We start from the raw sequence: 18,985 nt of genomic DNA on the forward strand, positions 1-18,985 counted from the left end.
AAAGTATATATATGTATAAATATATATATATGTACATATATATGTATATATATAAAACATCATTCTAAAAAATGCAATGGGCACATTTAATTGCCAGATGAAAGTTTTTTTTATAGAAATTTGTGTATTATTAATTAATTAATTTATTTTGGTACCAGGGATTGAACCCAGGGGTGCTTAACCACTAAGCCATACCCCAGCACTTTTTGCTACTTTATTTAGAGATAGGGTCCAAGTTGCATAGGGCCTCACTTTGAACTTGTAAGCCTTCTGCCTCAGCCTCCCAAGCCACTGGGATTACAGGTGTGTGCCACCATACCCTGCCAGAAATAAGATTTTGATATCATTCTCTAATCCAAAGAAAGAGTCAGGGCTCTTTGAAGAAGTGGCAGATACTAGAACCAAGAAAGTAAGTATAAAGCCAGGGTAACATTTAAGTATCAGAAAGAACTTTGGAACAAAACAAGAAAATATGCTAAAGAACAACAGGAGATAATGGAAAAAAAGATCCCAGTGGAAAGACCCCAAAGGTTAAACCAAGGATGAATTGAGAAATGAGGAACTACATAATTGGATAATAAATAACAGCATAAGGTAACAACCCAAAGTCCACAGTGATACAAATAAGTAACTGAATACATAAATAAATGGGTTGACTGGAAACCACTTGTGCAGAAGAATTTCAGATAATTGGGGCACACACTCCATCAAGGAGGTGGAGCAAACTCCCTGTTCCTTATGTGCAGGCCATGCTGGGTGACTTCCTTCAGAAGATCACAATGTAGACACACAGAGACAGAAACTTCCCAATGAGAAACCTGAAAGGCCCTGCCTCACGCAGGTGACCATAGTCAGTACTAACAGGATATTCCCCTTTTGGGGCCTGAGATCACAGAGATGCTGTCCACCTCTGTGACAGCATCTAATAGACCCATAGCCCCAGGATAAATATAAAAATAAAAAGTAAACCCCAATAGAGAACAATGTAAAAAGTACCTGAAAGGCCCTTCTCAATGTTATTAAGGTCATCAAAACAAGGAAGGTCTTAGAAACTGTTCACCACAAAGTGAAGTCTATAGGGTCAGGAACTGAATGTCATCTGGTATCCTGGATGGGGTCCTGTAACAGGAAGAGGCAGAACTAATAATCCAAAGGAAACGCAACTGCACTTAGTGATAGCACATTAGTGTTTGTTCTTCATGACACCTTTTCTAGGACATTACCCATCTGAGACAGTGCACATAAATCATATCAAAAGAAAAATGAGGATGAGGCTACCTGGGAAATCTCTGTACTTCCTTTGCAATTTCTGTATAAAGATAAAACTACTCAAAAATAAATCCTTAAGACACAGTTATAAGTTTTCAAACGCCTGGCTGTTATAATTGTTGCTAACTGACATTCTATTGGAATCACAAAAAGCAACTGCTGTCTTGTCTCTTAAATACTATAACGATTTGAGTCCTGAGGAAATTTCATAGTGGTTTTAAATACTATGCCATATAATAGCTGACATTAAACATATCGCCGTTCTGCTTCTATCTTCTAAAAAGGATTTGAAAATTTTTATTAGAATAAAGTCATCTGAACTACAAAGATTTATTGTGGTGTGTGTGTGTGTCTGTGTGAGTGCACGTGTGCGAGAACCAAGCCAGGTTTTCTCACATGTTAAGTGTTCTGCCACAGGAATGTGCGCACAGTTGAGGCACCCTGAGGAGCCTTCTGGTAATGCCCCAAGTCGCTCCACCCTTCCCTGCCACGCCCCAACCCTCCCAACCCACTCTGCCCTGCCCCACTACTCCTTGCCCAGCCTTGCACTGCCTTGTCTCACCCCACCCTGCCTTGCCTGGCCCTGACCCGAGGGTGGCCTGACCCAAGGGCGGGACCTTACCAAGAGAGGGTGCATCACCGATGGCGGTTGCTGCCACAGAATGGGTTAAGAACACGGAGTCCCTGGCCTCCTGTCTGTTTGTGCCCAGTCCCGGAGGACTCCCTGTCCTGGATCCCACACCTCCAGGCCCAGATCCCTGGGGTCGGTCTCAGATCGCGCTTCCACTGCCCCACTACACACCAACCTGAGACCCCATGGAGGGTGGAGGCCTTCCCGGAGGGCTGCCTGACCCAAGAGAGGCAGGCTTTCCCTAGGGCAGTTGCATTGCCCAGGCGGATTTACCTGAGGTTGGTGGTAGGCAGCATTACCCTGGGGCAGCAGACTTACTGGAGAGAAGCTGCCTTTCCCCAGAGCAGACTTCCCTGAGGGCAGGGCGGCGGTCAGGCGACCACAACAGCATATGTCCAGGCAATATGTCTCCATCAGCACTGAAGAAGCCAGACGCCAACACCAGACACAACCAGGAGGCCTCCAAAGCGCAGGCGCAGGAGGAGTGGGCGGGTCAGGACCTGACCTGTGTATCCGCCTGTCCAGCCCCACCTGTCTCAGCAGCCTGAGAGCTGGGCATGCACAAAAAGTAGCTTGGCCTGGGCACACCCCCGCCTGGCTCCGCCCACTGTGGACTCCCTGCAAGTGCCTGAGTCCTAAACCACACTAGGTCTGCTTTAGGGGCTGGAGGCAGCCGGGGGGTAGAGATCTCTCCAAAGCAAAGCACTGCCTCCAGCCCTCCTGCCCTTGTCTGGGCACTGGCAAGCACAAGGTCATGGTGTAGTCTGGAGAGAGTCCCTGCGGAGGTCCTGGGGATGCAGACCCCTCCACGCCCCCACAGCACCCCAGGGATGGGATCTTATTGCTGGGTCTCCAGTAGGACAAAAGGCCAGAAGGACACGAGGGGTCATGACTGTGGAGGCAGGAGTGCCAGGCATAGGCCACCACCCAGGGGAAAGCCGAGCCTCCAGGTGACTCAGGTTGGAGCTGGTCCTGGGTTCAGAACCCAGCTCTGCCATCTCCTAGCTGTGTGACCTTGGATAAGGTACTTAATTTCTCTGGGCCTGAGCACCCCCATCTGCCAACTAGGGATAACAGCAGGACCTTGCTCATGGCACTCCTGTTTGGGTCAAAAGGGTCCCCATGGGTTAAGAGATGGGTCCAGGGTCTGGGGCAGGGAAACCACAAAAAAAAAAAAAAGAAATTAGAAAAAGAGGCTGAGTGAGCATGTGTGGAGACTCTCAAGGTCCAAAGAGGTTTGAAAGGGGGTCTGCAAGGGCAGCGTGATCCTGATCCAGTGCTGAGGCCACAGGAGATGTGGGCAATTGGGAAGTGGCCGAAGGGTGTGAAGGAATGCTGCACTACTTTTGCATACTTGGACTACTTCAAAATAAAACAATACTTAAAGCTTATAGGCAGATTTTGATGAGGAATGGGGCACGGGCAGAAAGCAGAGACTGAATGAAATGAACCAGATCCCAGAGCGGCAGAGCAGCTGAACACTACAGGGAGACACCCTGTGGCTCACTTCAGGGCCTGCAGGGGCCCTTGTGAGGGTGCACATTGGGTCAGGCTTGGTGCTCCCAAAACAGAGTCCTCAAAAGCAGAGCAGGGCCTAGGGAAACACCAGGGGTCTGCCATGGTCGATGGTCCCCTGGAGGAGGAGGGGCAGGGGGCCACTCACCATGGTGCACCCTGGGGCATCTGATCCATGACTCAGGTTTTTGGCCAGAATCTCCACTCTGGGGCCCTGGGAGGAAAGAGCTGTCAGGCCTGGGGCCCCTAGAAGAGCTCGGGACATGCAGGGCCAACTGACTGAGGGGTGCAGTTCTCCAGAAGTTGACACCCTCAACCCCCAGGCAGGCCAGGTCTGGGCTGACGGTGCCCAGTCCCAGGTGGCCTCACCCCACACAGAGTGCATGTAGCTGCCCTCAGCCCGGCCTGGCCTCACCTGCTTTTGCATGATGTCTGTGGCCTGCATCATGCACTTGGGCAGCAGCCTGTGGCTCTGTGCCAGGATAGCTGCCTGCTCCAGGGACACACTTAGGATGCTCCTGTGGGGGGGTGGAGAGGGCATGGGACAGCGGCCACCCCTGCCAGGCCTCACCTCACCTACCCCGCTACAGCTGTGCGGGCCACTGGCCCTGCATCCTCTCTGTGCTGACCTTCCCCACCTGTCTGCTCCTCCCTACCAGCCCCTCCCAGCAGCCTCCAACCCTTGGCCTGCGGGAGGTCTGCACCCAGGATAGCAGCACTGCCAGGTAGGGTCCTGCTCTCCATCAGTTGAATGGAGTGACTCCCGAGGCCTGGCCCCTGCTCAGCGGCCCTGGCACAGCCCCAAGGCTTAGGCTGTTAGTACCCAGCTCTGTGCCAGGCCTGGGATTCCAAGCCACCCTGCACCCTTCTCCCTGCGGCCCTGACAGATGAGTCGACCTCTGGGCACCCTGGTCTCCCTGACAAGAGTGAGGACTGTAGTAGCATTGACCGGGGACCAGAAAGAGGCTGTCCTGTGCACTGTGGGATGCCAAGCACCAGCCCCCAACTAGGTGCCACGGTCCATGGCTGTGATGACCAGAAATGTCTCCAGACACAGCCAACATCCCCTGGGGAGCAAAAATGCCCCTGGCTGCGGACCTCTCAAACAGACCCTTCTGCACCAGCCCACAGCAGGGGACACAAGGCTGGGGGCACAGACACCACAGAGTGCCTGGACACAGGAGCCTGTCCACCACTCGAGGAGATGTGACTGGATGCCTGTCCATCAGACCCATTAGTGCCAGGCACTAGTCTGCTGGGCATGGCAGAGAACAGGCCCCACCTTCACAGGCAGCCCTTGCCAGGGTGGCAGAGCCTGTTGGAGCCCCATGAACAAGTGGCATGAGTGGCAAGCATGATTATGCATAGCCAGGAAGGGCTCCCAGGAAAGGAGCTGTCTTTCCCTGGGGCCAGCAGCCGGGCAGAGGACAGAGGAGGAGTGTCCAGGGAGGCCAGAGGCAGTTCTGCCCTGCAGGTGAGCCATCCCACTTGCAGCAGGGATGAGGCTCAAAGCTCAGTCTCCCTCATGCCCTCTGGCCCAGGAAACAGGAAGCCCGCAGCCCTCCCACCTGCCCAATGCCACAGAGGACCCCATTTCACAAACGACCTGGGGTCCAAAGCGGTGAGGCCCTGTCCAGGTCCAGAAAGCCAGGAGGTCCAGGACATGGGCGCAGCCTTCCCGTCTCCTGTCCTGGGTGCTGGCATGGCCCACCTCTGCATGCCCGTGCTGCACATGGCCATCTGGCAGGCCCCCAGGTGATAGCAGAGCTCAGAGGAGATGGGAGGAGGCCAGCACCCAAACTCCTGCTAGTGCTAGTCTTGGAATGCACGAAGGACTTCATGAGGCGGTAGAGCTCGTCTAGGGCGTTGATGGGGCAGATCAGCTGCAGGCATGGGACAGACACATGGGATGTTTGGGCACAGCCAAGGGCAAGTGCCCTTTCATGAACCCTGCTCAAGTGCAATCTGTGGCTCCAACTACCCTGCAGTTGGCGCTCAATGTTCACCATGTATTTCAGGTCTTGCCTTCTGGCCTGCTTTTTTCACCTGCCCAGTGTGCCCCTGACTAAGCACAAACAGGTCACGCCCTCCAAACCCTTAGGAGAGGAGCCCTCCACTGTCCCTGCTTTCCCAACCACGTGTGGAGGTAAAGGTGGTGGCTCCTTCTTCCTGTGCCCTGTGAGATCCTGCTGGCCACATTAGAGTACCAAAACACGTGCCCACCACCTCTCTCACAGCAGCCAAAGCCCCAAAATCAGCACATCAGCCCAGGGTGAGGCCCGCCTCAACCCTGGAAGGCCACAGTACACTGAGCAGCAGGAGCCAAGGTCAGCAGGGTCCAAGGGACAGCCACGCCCAGTGCAGGCCAAGCACAGCAAGTGGGAAGAAGCCCCAAAGCAGATCTCACATCTCTCCACTTCTCAAAAAAGCTGGAAGCTTCCATTTCTATGAGATCTTTTGATTTCTAAGGGCTAGTAAAAAATGTGAAGAAAGAAACCATGCCTGGCATGGGTCCACAGCTGCCTGCAGAGGCCCCAGCCCCAGAGAAACCCACAATAACCACAGTGCATGGGAGAGAAAGAGGCCACAGTGAGCGTGAACCGCCTCAGGGACTCCCAGGCCTGCAGGTCATGGCCAGTGGGGTGTCTGGAGGAAAGCCTGCCAGCGAAGTCCTGACCCTGGGAGCCCGCCTGGCCAAGCCACAGGCTGGGGACACATCTGGTTGATCTACACAGCAGTGGTGCTGGCATCTGTGGGCAGGTTCAACAGCTCCAGGTAAAATGTCCTGAGGGAGAAAGACAGGCTGAAGGGGGCCCCACCCCCAGCTCCCAGCTGGGCAGCCTGGCCTCCCTGCTCCAAGTAGAATCAAAGGCCCCTGACAGCCCCGTCCAGCTCTCCACCCGGCCTGCTTCTCCTCTCCTCCTCAGAGCCCTGTCCCCACCTGGTGCTGGATGCTGCTCTGTGCTCACTGGCTCCAAGACTGTCCCACTCTACCACAGGAGTTGGCTGACTGTAAAGCCCCAGGCTCTGGGAACCAGGTGGTCTCAAGGACACTGCTTAGCTGTGCTGTGGAATGCAGTATGGGCCACAGACAGGTGGATAGCAGCAAGCCGCCCTCATGCTGATAGGTCTTTATTCACAGCATGGGTGGGCTGGTCTTGGCAGTGCCTGTCCCAGAAGAGGACAGACTCCCACACATGGGGACAGTGTGTGTCCCACACAAGCTCCCAATGAACCCATTCTGGGCCAACAAGTGAATAACCAGAGCCCCTATTTAAAACACTCCACAAACAACACAGAAGAGACTCATGGCCTGGTCCATCCAGAAGAGCACCAAGATGTTCTTGTCAAACAAATGAACAGAAGTGTCAGTCTCCCATTTCCAAATGGCAAAATGAGGCCCGGAGAGGATAGAGTCCCTATCAACCACATTTTGTCACTGAGGCAGGACTGGGAGGGGCTGTGGGCAAGCTGCTGGGGACATGGGAACTACTCCCCTGGACCCATGCTTCCTCCTGGCAAAATCTGTTCCTTCCACTTCTCCCTGTGAATGGGATGAGGTCCAGGGAACTACACCCCTCTCTCAAGGCCCAAGAAGCCCAGGGCCTCATCTCAGCTCCCATGCAGAGTTGACTGGCAGCTCGGCTAAACAGAGAGGACCTGCTTTGAAGCCAGACTATTGGCCGTGTGACCTTGGTCATGCTGTGTATGCTTCTGGGCCTCATCTTCCCCATCTGTAGAATGGGTTAGCATGACCTACTGTGCACACTGCCATCAGACTGTCATGCAGACAAGGTGCTCCAGAAAGAGCGTCTGGCCTGCTCCTCATGCTGAGGGTCTGCCTGCCACCTGCTGTGGTGGCTTTCTGAATCCTGCCCCTGACAGAGGCCCAAGTACACACCTGAGCTTGCGGTAATACTGCTGGATGTTCTCCAGGGATTGGGCATTGATCTCCTGCTGCAAATCCTCTGCTGCCTCTCTGCCAGGAGGAAGAGGCCCTTCCACATTCTCCAGAGCTGTGGAGGAAGAGGAGGAAGGGCAGGGCTGGGTCCCGAGGGCTACCCCATAGTCTCCCACAGCCTGAAGCTCACCTTTTTTGAAAAGTGCGGTGTGCAGTCGGAGGCTGGCCCTGATCTCCTGGCAGGAGGGCAGCTTGGAGAAGTGGTAGCCGTTGAGGTAAAAAACCACCTTCAGCACCTGCTGGCTGCCCTCTATGTGGTAGAAGACGTTGGTGTCTGTGGGGGAAGAGGAGGCAAGGGCCTCAGAGCCCCAACCCCCCGCCACAGCAGCTTTAGATCTCCCTTCCCCAGGTGACAGAGTGGCACCCTAGCACCTCCCTGCTCTTCCCACTCCAGAGGGATAGCCTCAGACGTCCCTGCCCTCCAACCCCACTTCAGAGAGAGAGCCCCAGAACCCCTCTTCCCAGCCTCAGGATGGCACATTGGGACTTCCATGTCCACTGTTGCCAGAGTAGCACCACATGTTCCCTTCAGCCTAGAGGGGCAGCCTCAGACTTCCAGTGCCACCAGGGTAGCCTCAGACTGCCCCACACTCTGTGACCTCCCTCTTGGATGACTTCAACATGTGCTGTTCTTGGCCCTGGCACTGACTACCCAGCAGGGGAGCCAGGAGTGGGTTGCCAGAGCTCCCCAGAGCACTCCAGTCACCCCTTGGCTGGTAGCTCAGGGCCCCAACTAGTGAAAGCTGCCCTCAAACAACATCTGTGTCTTTTTCACCCCATGAGGAAGAGCTTAAGGCAGGGAGGGAAAACATGGTGATCACAGCCCCTGCTGCACCCTGCAGGCATCGCTAGCTGACTGGGGTTCTCCTGAGCTCAGTCCAGCCCCAGACAGGCAGCCACTGCAGTCAGCTCAAACTGGCTCCCAGAAGCTGACACCCATGTAGCAGCCTGCATTTCTGGCAGGACAACACTGCCCCAAGGAGGTGCAAGTTGGTCCTTGAGGGAGGGCAGACCTCACAGAGCCAGACACACAGCACACGGACAAACAGGCCATGGCAGTTCTGCAATTTCAAGGGGGTATGACAGTGAGGAAAAGGGGTCTCAGGGGCTTTTCATGGAGTGAAATGAAAGGAAGGGAAGTGCTGATCTGGCAGCTGACCTGCACATAGGGGGAGACCAAGGTCCCAAGTGGCCCCTTCGGCCTCAGCATCCCAACTCCCATGGTGGGGGTGGGAGGAATCACTCACTGGCCACACAGTCCTCGTCCATCTGCTTAAAGGAGAAGGTGATACTGTCCAGCTCTGACAGGGTCACCCAGATGTCCTCCAGCATGGCCCGTTCCTCCTTTTGCAAGAAACAGTGGAAGGATCTCCCCATCCAATCTAGATAACATGGCCAACACCTTTACAGTGCGATGACGTGCCAAGTGGCCCTTGCGAGAACCTGCAATAATGCACTGTGGTCATCCCTATGTCATAGCCGAGGCCCAGAGAAGTCAGGTTCTCAGTCCACATGGCCCAACTCAAAATGGTGAACCAGGTTTTAATCAAGGAAGTGGACTCGGATCTGGGCTCCTGACCACAGTACACACCACCCTATGCGCCCAGCCCAAAGTCAGGGTATAAACACCCAAATCTAACGACAAGGGCCCCTCTGACCACACCTGACCCAGGTTCACATACACCCAAGGCTGACCACAGCTCTGGATTCCAACCACAAAGATACCAATTAGCCCCACCCAGCCAGGCCAGGTGGCTGAACGCCCCCCATAGTCCTGAACACACACCCATCCTGACCAGTTTCAGGGCTCACAACCTTGCCCACCAAGGGGCCAAGTTCAGTGATTAACTGGGAATTCAATATGTTTCCATGCAACACTTAACATCTGGAACTACCTCCCAAAGACCCAGGTCTCTATTCCTCCAGAAGAGGAACCCTTAGCGGTGGCCACCCTAGGCAAACACTCCCCAGAGGTGATGGTGACGGACAACTGGCTGGGGAGTGGGGAGCCTGGACCTGGCCCATGTAGAAGGCATACCTGAAGGTTTTCCTTGCCCATCAGCTGAATCTGGGGCACAGGGATGCAGGGTCGGGGATGGGCCTGGAGTCAGAATCTGTGCTCCAGGCCAGTGGAAGACCCACTGACTGCTCCCTGGGAGCTGAGGGAAAAGCAGTGGGGGCAAAAGACAGTCAGGTGATGAGTTCTGCATGAGACAGGAGTGAGATATCTACCACACATCCATACCACATCAACAGGAGACCAAGGACCCTCTTCCTGCTCAGCAAACCTGGCAGTGGGGGGCTTTCTGGACCCCGCATCAGATTCCCAAGGTCCTCAAGTGCATGTTCTCGAGCAGCAGGGTCACAGCCTTGCCCAGGAACGTCTACCCACTCCTCAGATGAGGGCATTGGAGCCTGGGAAGCTGAGGCCACTCGCCAGACACACAGGGCCCCTTCCCAGCCCTCAGTGCCCCCAGTTCAGAACCCAGTCTGCCCGCCCATCAGAGCCAGCCCTGGGTTCCCTTCTGCAACCTGTCAGGGGTGTCTGTGGCCAGAAGTTTCCTGACCAGGCTCCAGGGAAAGCAGGCATCCGGGGACATGGCAAGCCCTCCTGCTGGCCTTGACTCCATCACCGCTACTGAAAACCGCTGCTTCCAGCCTGGGTTGCTCCAAGAGGCTCGGCGCCACTGCTTGCTCTTTCGGCCGGACCAGCGGGACAAAAGACATGTACTCTTCAGAGGTTCATGAAGCAGCTTTCCGTTTATTCAGATATATATTCCGTTATTATTCCGTTATTCAGATATAACCCCTCAATATATAAGCAGTCTCATGCATAAGCAATTGTAACCAGATATGTCCATTTAATCCTGTTAAAGGTCAAGCAATCACTCACTCAAGCATACATGTAAAGTATATCTGTCCATGCACTAGGCAGCTGAACTGATTATCATACACCCAATTGTAAATGCTTCCTGCCTTTCTCTAGGCATAATCAGGACGCTGTTTGCTCTCTGCCAGTCACCATCTTTAGATGCACGTGGTGTAACCCTGGGCCCTGGGTTTCGTCCGCCACAACCACCAGCCCCAAGGCACCCAAAGGGCACTCTGTAAAGGTCCAAATGCCCCTCCACGGCAAGCCCTGGCCTGTAGCACCCTGCACAGCCCAGGTGCCCAGTGGCCTGGGGCCACAGGGAGGGCCTGACACACACTCACACATCTCCCATTCACAGATGATGGCATCTAGCCACTTGTGCTTCTCGTCCACCATCTTGGCCATGCACATGAACCACTTGTTTGTGGTCATGTTTTGGATCTTCCAGCCATTGGTCATGGTGTAGCCGTTGCTATGGTAATTGGCTGGCAGGGACCGGAGCAGAGGTGGGTGATGCGAACCCCAAGATCCCCTCCAGTTGGTGGCCCAGGTGGGGATCCATCCTTCCGCACCAGAATGGAGGGGCAGGGTCAGAGCAGGGGCAGGGCCCTGAGCTGAACATCCAACCCTTGGAATGTCCCCTTTCCTGGCTTCTCTCTGGGGGGCAAGAAAGACCTACAAAGACCCCTCCCATCTCCTCAACGACATGGGGCTTCGAGACAGCGTGGGTGGGCACAAAGGCAGTCACCTGTCTGGAGCCCAGGAGGTCTCCCAGCCTCTCCCTGGGCCACTCAGGCATGGGGGTTATCAAGCCCTCAGTGCAGCCGAGGGCATGGCCCCCAAGGTGATCTGGGACACTACTGCAGTGGACACCAGTCAAGGAAGACAGTGAATGCCAAGAGCCAGGGCCAGGGAAAGCAATGGCAAGACCCCCTGGACATCTACAAGTAGAAGCCACACCCGACCACATGCAGCCAGAGCAACTTAAGCATACACAACCACCCACATGAGGTTCAAAGCTGCAGACATTTTAATTACAATGTTCAGTAAAGAACAAAGCAATGGTAACAAAAACGGCATGGTTTTGGTACCAAAATAGACAGGTAGATCAATGGTACAGAATAGAGGAAATGGACACAAACCAAAATAAATGTAATATTCTCATACTAGACAAAGGTGCCAAAAATATGCAATGGAGAAAAGATAGTCTCTTCAACAAATGGTGCTGGGAAAAATGGAAATCCATATGCAACGGAATGAAACTAAACCCCTATCTCTCACCCTGCACAAAATTAAACTCAAAATGGATTAAGGACCTCGGAATCAGACCAGAGACCCTACAGATTATAGGAGAAAAAGTAGGTCCAGATCTTCAACATGTTGGCTTAGGACTAGACTTCCTCAATAGGACTCCCATAGCACAAGAAAAAAAAGCAAGAATCAATAACTGGGATAGATTCAAACTAAAAAGCTTTCTCTCAGCAAAGGAAACTATCAGCAATGTGAAGAAAAAGCCTACAGAGTGGGAGAAAATCTTTGCCAATCATACTTCAGATATAGCACTAATCTCCAGAATCTATAAAGAACCCAAAAAACTCTACAACAAGAATACAAATAACCCAATCGAAAAATGGGCTAAGGAAATCATCAGACACTACACAGAAGAAGATCTACAAGCAATCAACAGATATATAAAAAATGTTCAACATCTCTAGTAATAAGAGAAATGCAAATCAAAACCACCCTAAGATGCCATCTCACCCCAATTAGAATGGCAATTATCAAGATTACAAGCAACAACAGGTGATGGCAATGATGTGGGGGAAAGGTACACTCATACATTGCTGGTGGGGCTGCAAATTGGTGCAGCCACTCTGGAAAGCTGTGTGGAGATTCCTTAGAAAACTTGGAATGGAACCACCATTTGACCCAGCTATCCCACTCCTTGGCCTATACCCAAAGGACTTAAAATCAGTATACTACAGAGATACAGCCACATCAATGTTCATAGCTGCTCAATTCACAATAGCCAGATGGTGGAACCAACCTAGATGCCCTTCAGTTGATGAATGGATAAAGAAACTGTGGTATATATATATATATATATATATACAATGAAATATTACTCAGCCATAAAGAATGGTAAAATTATGGCATTTGCAGGCAAATGGATGAAATTGGAGAATATCATGCTAAGTGAGATAAGCCAATCTCAAAAAACCAAAGGACAAATGATATCGCTAATAAGTGGAGGATGACACATAATGGGGGGTGGGAGGGGTTTAATGTTATGATTAGAGTTAGGGTTAGGGAGGGGCAAGAATGGAGGAAGGAAGGACTGTATAGAGGGAAAAGAGGGATGGGAGGGGTGGGGGGAAGGGAAAAAATAACAGAATGAATCAAACAATATTACCCTATGTAAATTTATGATTACACAAATTATACACCTTTACTCCATGTACAGAGAAAAAACATGTATTCCATTTGTTTACAATAAAAAAATGGCAAACTGGTAGGAGAGAGTATTTTGAAAAAATAATGGTCTTTTTTGAAAAAATAGATGGTCTATTTTGTTTCACATATGCATATGCATGTGGTTGTGGTCCCCCTCTGTCAAAATTTTTTTGACGTTTAGCCTTCACCTAGACCTGTCTTGTTCATCATTGCCTCCCAAGTGCATAGAATAGCACCTGGTATTTGGGAGTAACTCAACAAATACTTACTCTATGAAAAAATCCTTGAACCTGTAAATATGCTTATTTGTGCTTCTATTTCTGGCTCTTCTGATGGCGAGAAGGGGCTGTTAATCCCTAAAAACAACAGTAAGCACAATAGAGCTTCAGGATCAGATAGCCAGACCATACCACAAAAATATTTCCTGCCTGGTTTCTGGCTGTGGGGATATTCCTGTAATGACACAATGAAGACAGTAAAAACAGGTGGTGGAAGGGAAGTAAATATAACTGAAGATTATTTTTCAGATTTTCTAAATTTTACCTTTTGTAAAGCATATTCTGAAATTTAGCTCTGACAATTAAAAACATTTAATCCAAAAAAAAATGTTCAGTAAAGAATACATGGTGGATAACAGCAAGGAAGTGATCATAACAAAATTAAGACAGCAGCTCCTCCTGGGGAGGCGGGCACAATGCAGGGGAGGATGGGAGGCGCTGCCCTCTCTCGGGGACTGTACACCGTGGGTGCTCCCTTCAGTACCCATGCTCCAGGCACCTTTATGGAGGTAGGTCATGTGCTGCAGGAAAGGCAAATGCTTAAGAATGGCAGGGAGTGCAGCAGATGTGGGCCTGGCCTACCTATGCCATCTTCCACATTCTTCACCTCCATGACCTCGGCATTGATTCAGCCCCTGAAGATGTACAGGGAGCCGTTGATGGATTTGGTCCTCTTGGTGGTCTTCTTGCTCCCAGTGAACCTGAAAGACACTGGGAAGTAAGCATCCCCTGAGGGAGAAGGCAACATGGAGGGACACCAGGGACAGGGGAGCATTGGGCTGGGCCGGTATGGATGGTGGGCTGATGTGCAGGCAGTCGGCCAGCCACTTCTCTCCCAGTCATTGTCCTCTCATCTGAAAGGCAGGCACATAGCCTGGTTTGCCTCCCAGAGTCACCAGCCAGCCACTAGGAGGTGTCAAGGGAGGCCAAAGAGAAGTGACAGAAACCCATTCCTGACTAGCAAGGGGGAAGCAGCCCACAGAGTTCCTAATAAGCACTTTCTGAAACAAGACCAGATGGAGGAGAGCTTGGAGTAGGCCATCATCTACCCACCCACCACCTACCCCACCCACCCATCCATTCATCCACCCACCCATCTTACCCACTCACCATCTACCCACAAGTCCACGCACCCACCAAGCTTACCCACCCTTCCATCCACCAATCTGTCCACATGCCAGTCCATTTAAATCTATCTACCCACCAGTCCATTCATCTACCCACCCATCTTACCCACCCGCCATCTACCTACCAGTCCCTCTAACCACCCACCCAGTTTACCCACCCTTCCATCTACCAATCTGTCCACAGACCAGTCCATTTAAATCTACCTACCAGTCCACCCATCTATCCCACCTACCCATCCATCCATCGACCCACCCACCTACCACTCATTCATTCACTCAGGTGAATTCTGCCCACCAGCTTGATCACTGCTATGATCTGCTGGTGTCCCTCCAAATTCATATGCTGAGCCCCAAGCCCTGAACCCTGATGCCATGGTATTAGATTGGGTTCTTCAGGTAGTGTTTAGGATGGGGGCAGAGCCCTCATGAACAGATCAGTGACTCTGTAAAAGAGGCCTCATCCCTTTGGAGGACAGAGGCCTCGTCCTTTCTGCCCTGTGAGGCACAAGAAGGCACTGGCTGGGTAGCAGACAGCAAGTCCTTACCAGGCACAAACCTGGGGCTCTACATGAGCCTCCCCCAGCCCTGGACCCCCTTCGCTGTTTCTCTGAGTGTGTCCCCCACCCGCTGAGCACTCACACACACAAGCCCGACCTCGAGTCCTGATGGAACAAGGCTGAAGACTGAAACAAACGCACACTGCAGTGAGAAGGGGTGAGTGAGGGAGCACTGGCCCAGAGGGACCAGAGCCTGGCTGGGGCTCTTTCCTGCTCAGACTCAGACACAAGAGCTCCTACTGGGTCCCGAGTCAGCTGCTCCAGGAAACTCCATGGGCTCCTCTTGTTCCTCAGCACACCAGCTGCAGGCCTGGGTCCTGCCAGTTGGAGAGCTCAAAGCTCATCCTGGGACAACTTCTGGGGGGTCCACAAGCACCCACAAGAACACCCTGCCTCTCCCCCAGAGCACCTACAGCAGGTTCCTCTGTGGGGATGGGCAAGGCCTGAGGAAGGAAGGGGAAGTTCAGGAGCTGGATGAAGAGGTGCTTCCTTGCACACTTGGGGTGTGCAGTGTGTGCACCCATGAGAAGACAGTCACTAACACTCCCGCCACCCACAGCATGGGCCAGGTGCCATGCGGGCACACCTGCACCCTTGGCATATTCTGCTCACCAACCCTGAGAAAGGAGGACCAGCTGGAAACACGTATGAGCAGTAGCCATGCATGGCCGAGGTAGTGGCTGGCCAGCGACCACTTCCATGCTCTGGACCACAACATGCTAAGCACCCACTGGGGTGTGTGCCACTCAGTTCTTCTGGGCCTCAGTTCCCCCTACACGACTTGCAGGGTGAACTTGGGGTTTTTTGTTTGTTTATTTGGTACCAGGGATTGAACTCTGGGTGCTTGACCTCTGAGCCACATCCTCAGCCCTATTTTGTGTTTTATTTAGAGACAGGGTCTCACTGAGTTGCTCAGTGACTCGCTGTTCTGAGGCTGGCTTGGAACTCTTGATCCTCCTACCTCATTCTCATGAGCCCCTGGGATTACAGGCCTGGGCCTCCATGCTGAGCTGCAGGGTGGACTTTAAAGTGTTCCTGTTCATTTATGATGCCCAAGGAACTCTGCTTCTGGATGAGATAAGAGCACTGTGTCAGAGACCTCCCCTACCCACATCCCAGACAGGCAGCCCCAAGCAGGAACCAAAGTCATCAGGCACTGGCTGTGTCAGTGGCCACACCAGTGGGGCTGGGACTCCACTCAGCATGGCCTAGTCCCTAGGCCTCCAGGCTCAGCTCTGGCTCTCATTTCAGAGGCAGGCACATGGTCTGCTGCCAGGCTCTCAACAGACAAGTGTGCAGTGTCCCTCCAACCAGTCCTGCTCCCCTCAGGACTAAGGCAGGGCCTGGCCTGAAAGGAGCTCCCCACAGCCCAGGGGAGGGCCTGGGCTCACACGGAAGACACTGCAACCAGCAGCCATTCTCATAGTAAGAGGAGGATGGGCCACACCAGGGAGGCCAGAGGCTGAGTTCAGTCACAGGTTGGGACCAGGTCCCAGAAACCCAACGGACAGTCCAAAACCCCAATGTTCTGGGAAAAGTGTCTGCTTCCGACAGCCCAGTGGGATGGCAGGAAGGGCTGGGGAAAGACAGCCTTGCAACCACCAAGGGAGAACTCAGTGGCCCCAGGAAAAGCAGAAGGTGTCAGGGAGGTAGGAGGGAGCTAGCAGGGTGGAGGGGGGATGGGAGTACTTGAGATGGTAAGAGAAATACACTAAGGAGTAAGAGAAAGACCCTAAGGAGCAGGCGGGAAGAACAGAGCAAATGAGGCAGGCAGACCTGGGGCAGTCCCTGGGAGACCATGGAGCGAGGAGACCAAGGTCTCCTGGCCCCAGAGCACCAAGGAAAGGGTGAGTGCCTGGGGCCATGGCTAGGAGCCTCCTGCATCAGGGCTCACTCACAAAGCCACTGAACAAGACCCCAAAGAGGCTGCAGAGGTCGACAGTGACAGTGATAGTCCAAGCCCTGTGCACTTACTATGCACCAGGCTGGGCACAGTCATCTTCACAGTGACCTGTAGGGCACGTATGATCATGCACCCTGCTTTACGGATGAGGAAGCAGACAGCAAGAGGCAAAGCCAGGGGCTAGAAACCCCCTGGATGAGGAGGGACCCAGCTCTAAAACAGCTGATGCCCCCTCCACAGAAGAGAAAACCGAGGCTCAGGCAGGCCCCTGGGGACAGTGGGAAGAATGCCCACGGCCAGATCTCTCACCACAGCCTTAGGTGGTGAAACAGACAGTAAGTGACCAGGCCAGCACCACAGGGAAAGCCAAAGGCAGGGCCAAAGGAGATCGGGGTCTGCACCAGCCTGCACCCCAGCCTCAGCAAGCCAAGGAAGGAAGTCCCTGGGAAGTCACTTCTACCTCGAAGACAAAGTAGCAGGGAAGAGAATTTGGAAAGGCCACGCTGGTCACTGAGATCACCTTATACGCTGAGCAGGAAACAGAAAGGCAGGACATCTGCAGGGTCACCTGGGACCCCAGCAGCTCAGGGGGCTGAGGCAGGGAGGACTGCAAATCTGAGTCTAGCGTTGGCCACTTAGCAAGATCCTGTCTCAACATAAAAAATAAAAAGGGTGGGAGTGTAGCTCAGCAGTAGAGCACCCTGGGTTCAATCCCTGATACTAAAAAGAAGAAGAGCACAAAAAGGCAGAAATCTCCATCCACCAACCCCACAGTGACAGCCACCCATTCATGCCCCTGTCCCTCCCACCCAGCCTCCTTCCATTCATGGTCAGTGTCCCACCCACCACCCTACCCCCCTACCCTACCTTTCCAGAGTCAGCTGCCTCTTCCACCACCAGCAACCACCCACCCATCCATCAGTATGCCGTCACCTGGCCATCTGTCCTCTAACCTCCAGACCTCCATCCATAGCCGCCACCCACTTGCCCGCTCACCTAGCAGTCACATACCAGGGCGCCAGCCCCCACATCTAGAGGTACCCCTGCAGGCCCCCTTATACCCTTTCACTGCCACAGCCATGTCTCCCATCCCCTCCCTGTGGCCACCTCCCAGACCTGAAGCCACCTGACCACACCCACATGCCATTCACACTGCCACTCACAAACACCATGGCTGCATCCCCTCTCACCTGGGCTCTAGGAAGACCAGGGAGCTCCAGGGACAGGGCAAAGTTGCTGAAGACCCTATTCTTTCCCTCCTGAAGCTCACCAGGAAAGAGCTTCCCTCCCCTGGGACCCTCGACCTTTGATCTTAGAATCACAGAACGCTGGTGTCACCTCCAGCTTCATGACCATCTAGAGCCACACTGCCTGACAGGCCGTTCATTTGTGAGCCATGTGGAGCTACTGAGCACTTACCATGCAACTGCATACACCAGTGGTGCTGAGGATGACCCACAGCCCAGGTGTCCAAACTGACTATTGTTACACACTCACACACACACACAGTTTCAATTAAATATAACAATTGTAGCTGCATTAGGTTAAATAAAATACACTGTTTAAATTCATTTTGCCTGTTTCTAAGTTTCTTAAATCTAGCTCCTGGAGAATTTATAATAGCAAATGTGGCTCTCACTACATATGGATTTAGAACAAACCCCTCAAGTCATGGAAGATAAGAGGGGCCCAGAGAGGGAAGCAACAAGCCCAAGACACCCCTTGGGGGAAGCAGCGGGTCAGCCCCGCCCCGCCTCCTGGCCTACAGAGGCAGCCAAGGCACCAGCCTCCCCAGCAAGTCACCTGGATTTCCACTTGCAGTAGACCAGGAGGTTGTTGAACATGAAGAAGGCCCTCTCCTGGATGTTCCCACAGAGATTTTTAACAAAGTCCCTTGCAGGAGGAGCTGGGTGCAGATGTCTGTGAGGTTGAACCCCTAAGAGAGGAGGGAGGGGGTGGAGGATGAGCAGGCCAATCCAGAGGAGCAGCTGGCACAACCCTCCCCTTCTCACACCCCTCAGTACCCCAAAAGAGCCTGATGCATCCCACAGGCAACTCTCAGCAGATAACCAGCATCTTCAAGAGGCTGGCTTCCACCTGTGGTGAGCACAAGCCATAGTGAGCCATGAGACCGAGCAGGGGGACGGGGCTGGGAGCTGAGGCCTTGCCAGCTCCTGGTGGATGCGGGAGGCTAGCTGCAGGGTCCCAGATTCACACCCGCCTTCTGCCATCTTGGGGATGGGGTTTTAGCTGCACTTGGGTGCTGGCCGCAGCCTTCCTCCCCCCGCAGCACAGCACCTGACAGAGGTAAGACCATCATGCTCACTGGCCTCACCTCCTGAAGACACCTCCCTCCTTTCCAAGGTGGGAAGGCAGCCCTTGCAGTGGAGGAGCGCTGTGGCAGGCAGGGGCTGGATG

The 18,985-nt window shown here is 53.2% G+C and overlaps 2 protein-coding genes across 4 annotated transcripts in view; both read right to left on the reverse strand.

Annotated features, from left to right (window-relative positions):
* LOC306646614 (suppression of tumorigenicity 18 protein-like) overlaps positions 1-18,985 on the reverse strand; it is an 80,850-nt gene that overhangs the window by 10,082 nt on the left and 51,783 nt on the right. Inside the window, exons 8-9 of one of the 3 annotated variants that reach the window (XR_013759892.1) lie at positions 13,563-13,681; positions 12,972-13,058 (exon numbers count right to left, since the gene is read on the reverse strand). Coding sequence is in view for 2 of the 3 variants with exons in the window: in XM_079115250.1 (XP_078971376.1) it covers positions 18,371-18,503 (133 nt within the window). In the remaining variant the exon portion in view is untranslated. Of the gene's footprint in view, positions 1-12,874; positions 13,059-13,562; positions 13,682-18,370; positions 18,504-18,985 lie in introns of those variants that run through there. The other 2 variants (XM_079115251.1, XM_079115250.1) reach the window with 2 other exon arrangements.
* LOC306646617 (phosphatidylinositol 3,4,5-trisphosphate-dependent Rac exchanger 1 protein-like) lies at positions 86-8,721 on the reverse strand. Its single transcript, XM_079115254.1, has 5 exons — positions 8,624-8,721; positions 7,317-7,650; positions 3,831-3,933; positions 3,564-3,629; positions 86-1,119 (listed from the first exon to the last, which is right to left on the reverse strand). Exons 1-5 carry the CDS (start codon positions 8,706-8,708, stop codon positions 1,096-1,098), a joined length of 612 nt encoding a protein of 203 aa, XP_078971380.1. The 5' UTR covers positions 8,709-8,721; the 3' UTR covers positions 86-1,095.

The sequence above is a fragment of the Sciurus vulgaris genome, assembly GCF_902686455.1.
Source record: "Sciurus vulgaris genome assembly, chromosome: 16".
Taxonomy (NCBI): Eukaryota; Metazoa; Chordata; class Mammalia; order Rodentia; family Sciuridae; genus Sciurus; species Sciurus vulgaris.

Coding starts and splice junctions, on each gene's coding strand:
- LOC306646617 (XM_079115254.1), bottom strand. CDS start 8,708: ATGCTGGAGGACATCTGGGTGACCCTGTCAGAGCTGGACAGTATCACC. Junction 3,630..3,830: donor CAGACATCATGCAAAAGCAG/GTGAGGCCAGGC, acceptor CTTTCCTCCCAG/GGCCCCAGAGTGGAGATTCT. Junction 1,120..3,563: donor ATGCCCCAGGGTGCACCATG/GTGAGTGGCCCC, acceptor TTCCTGTTACAG/GACCCCATCCAGGATACCAG.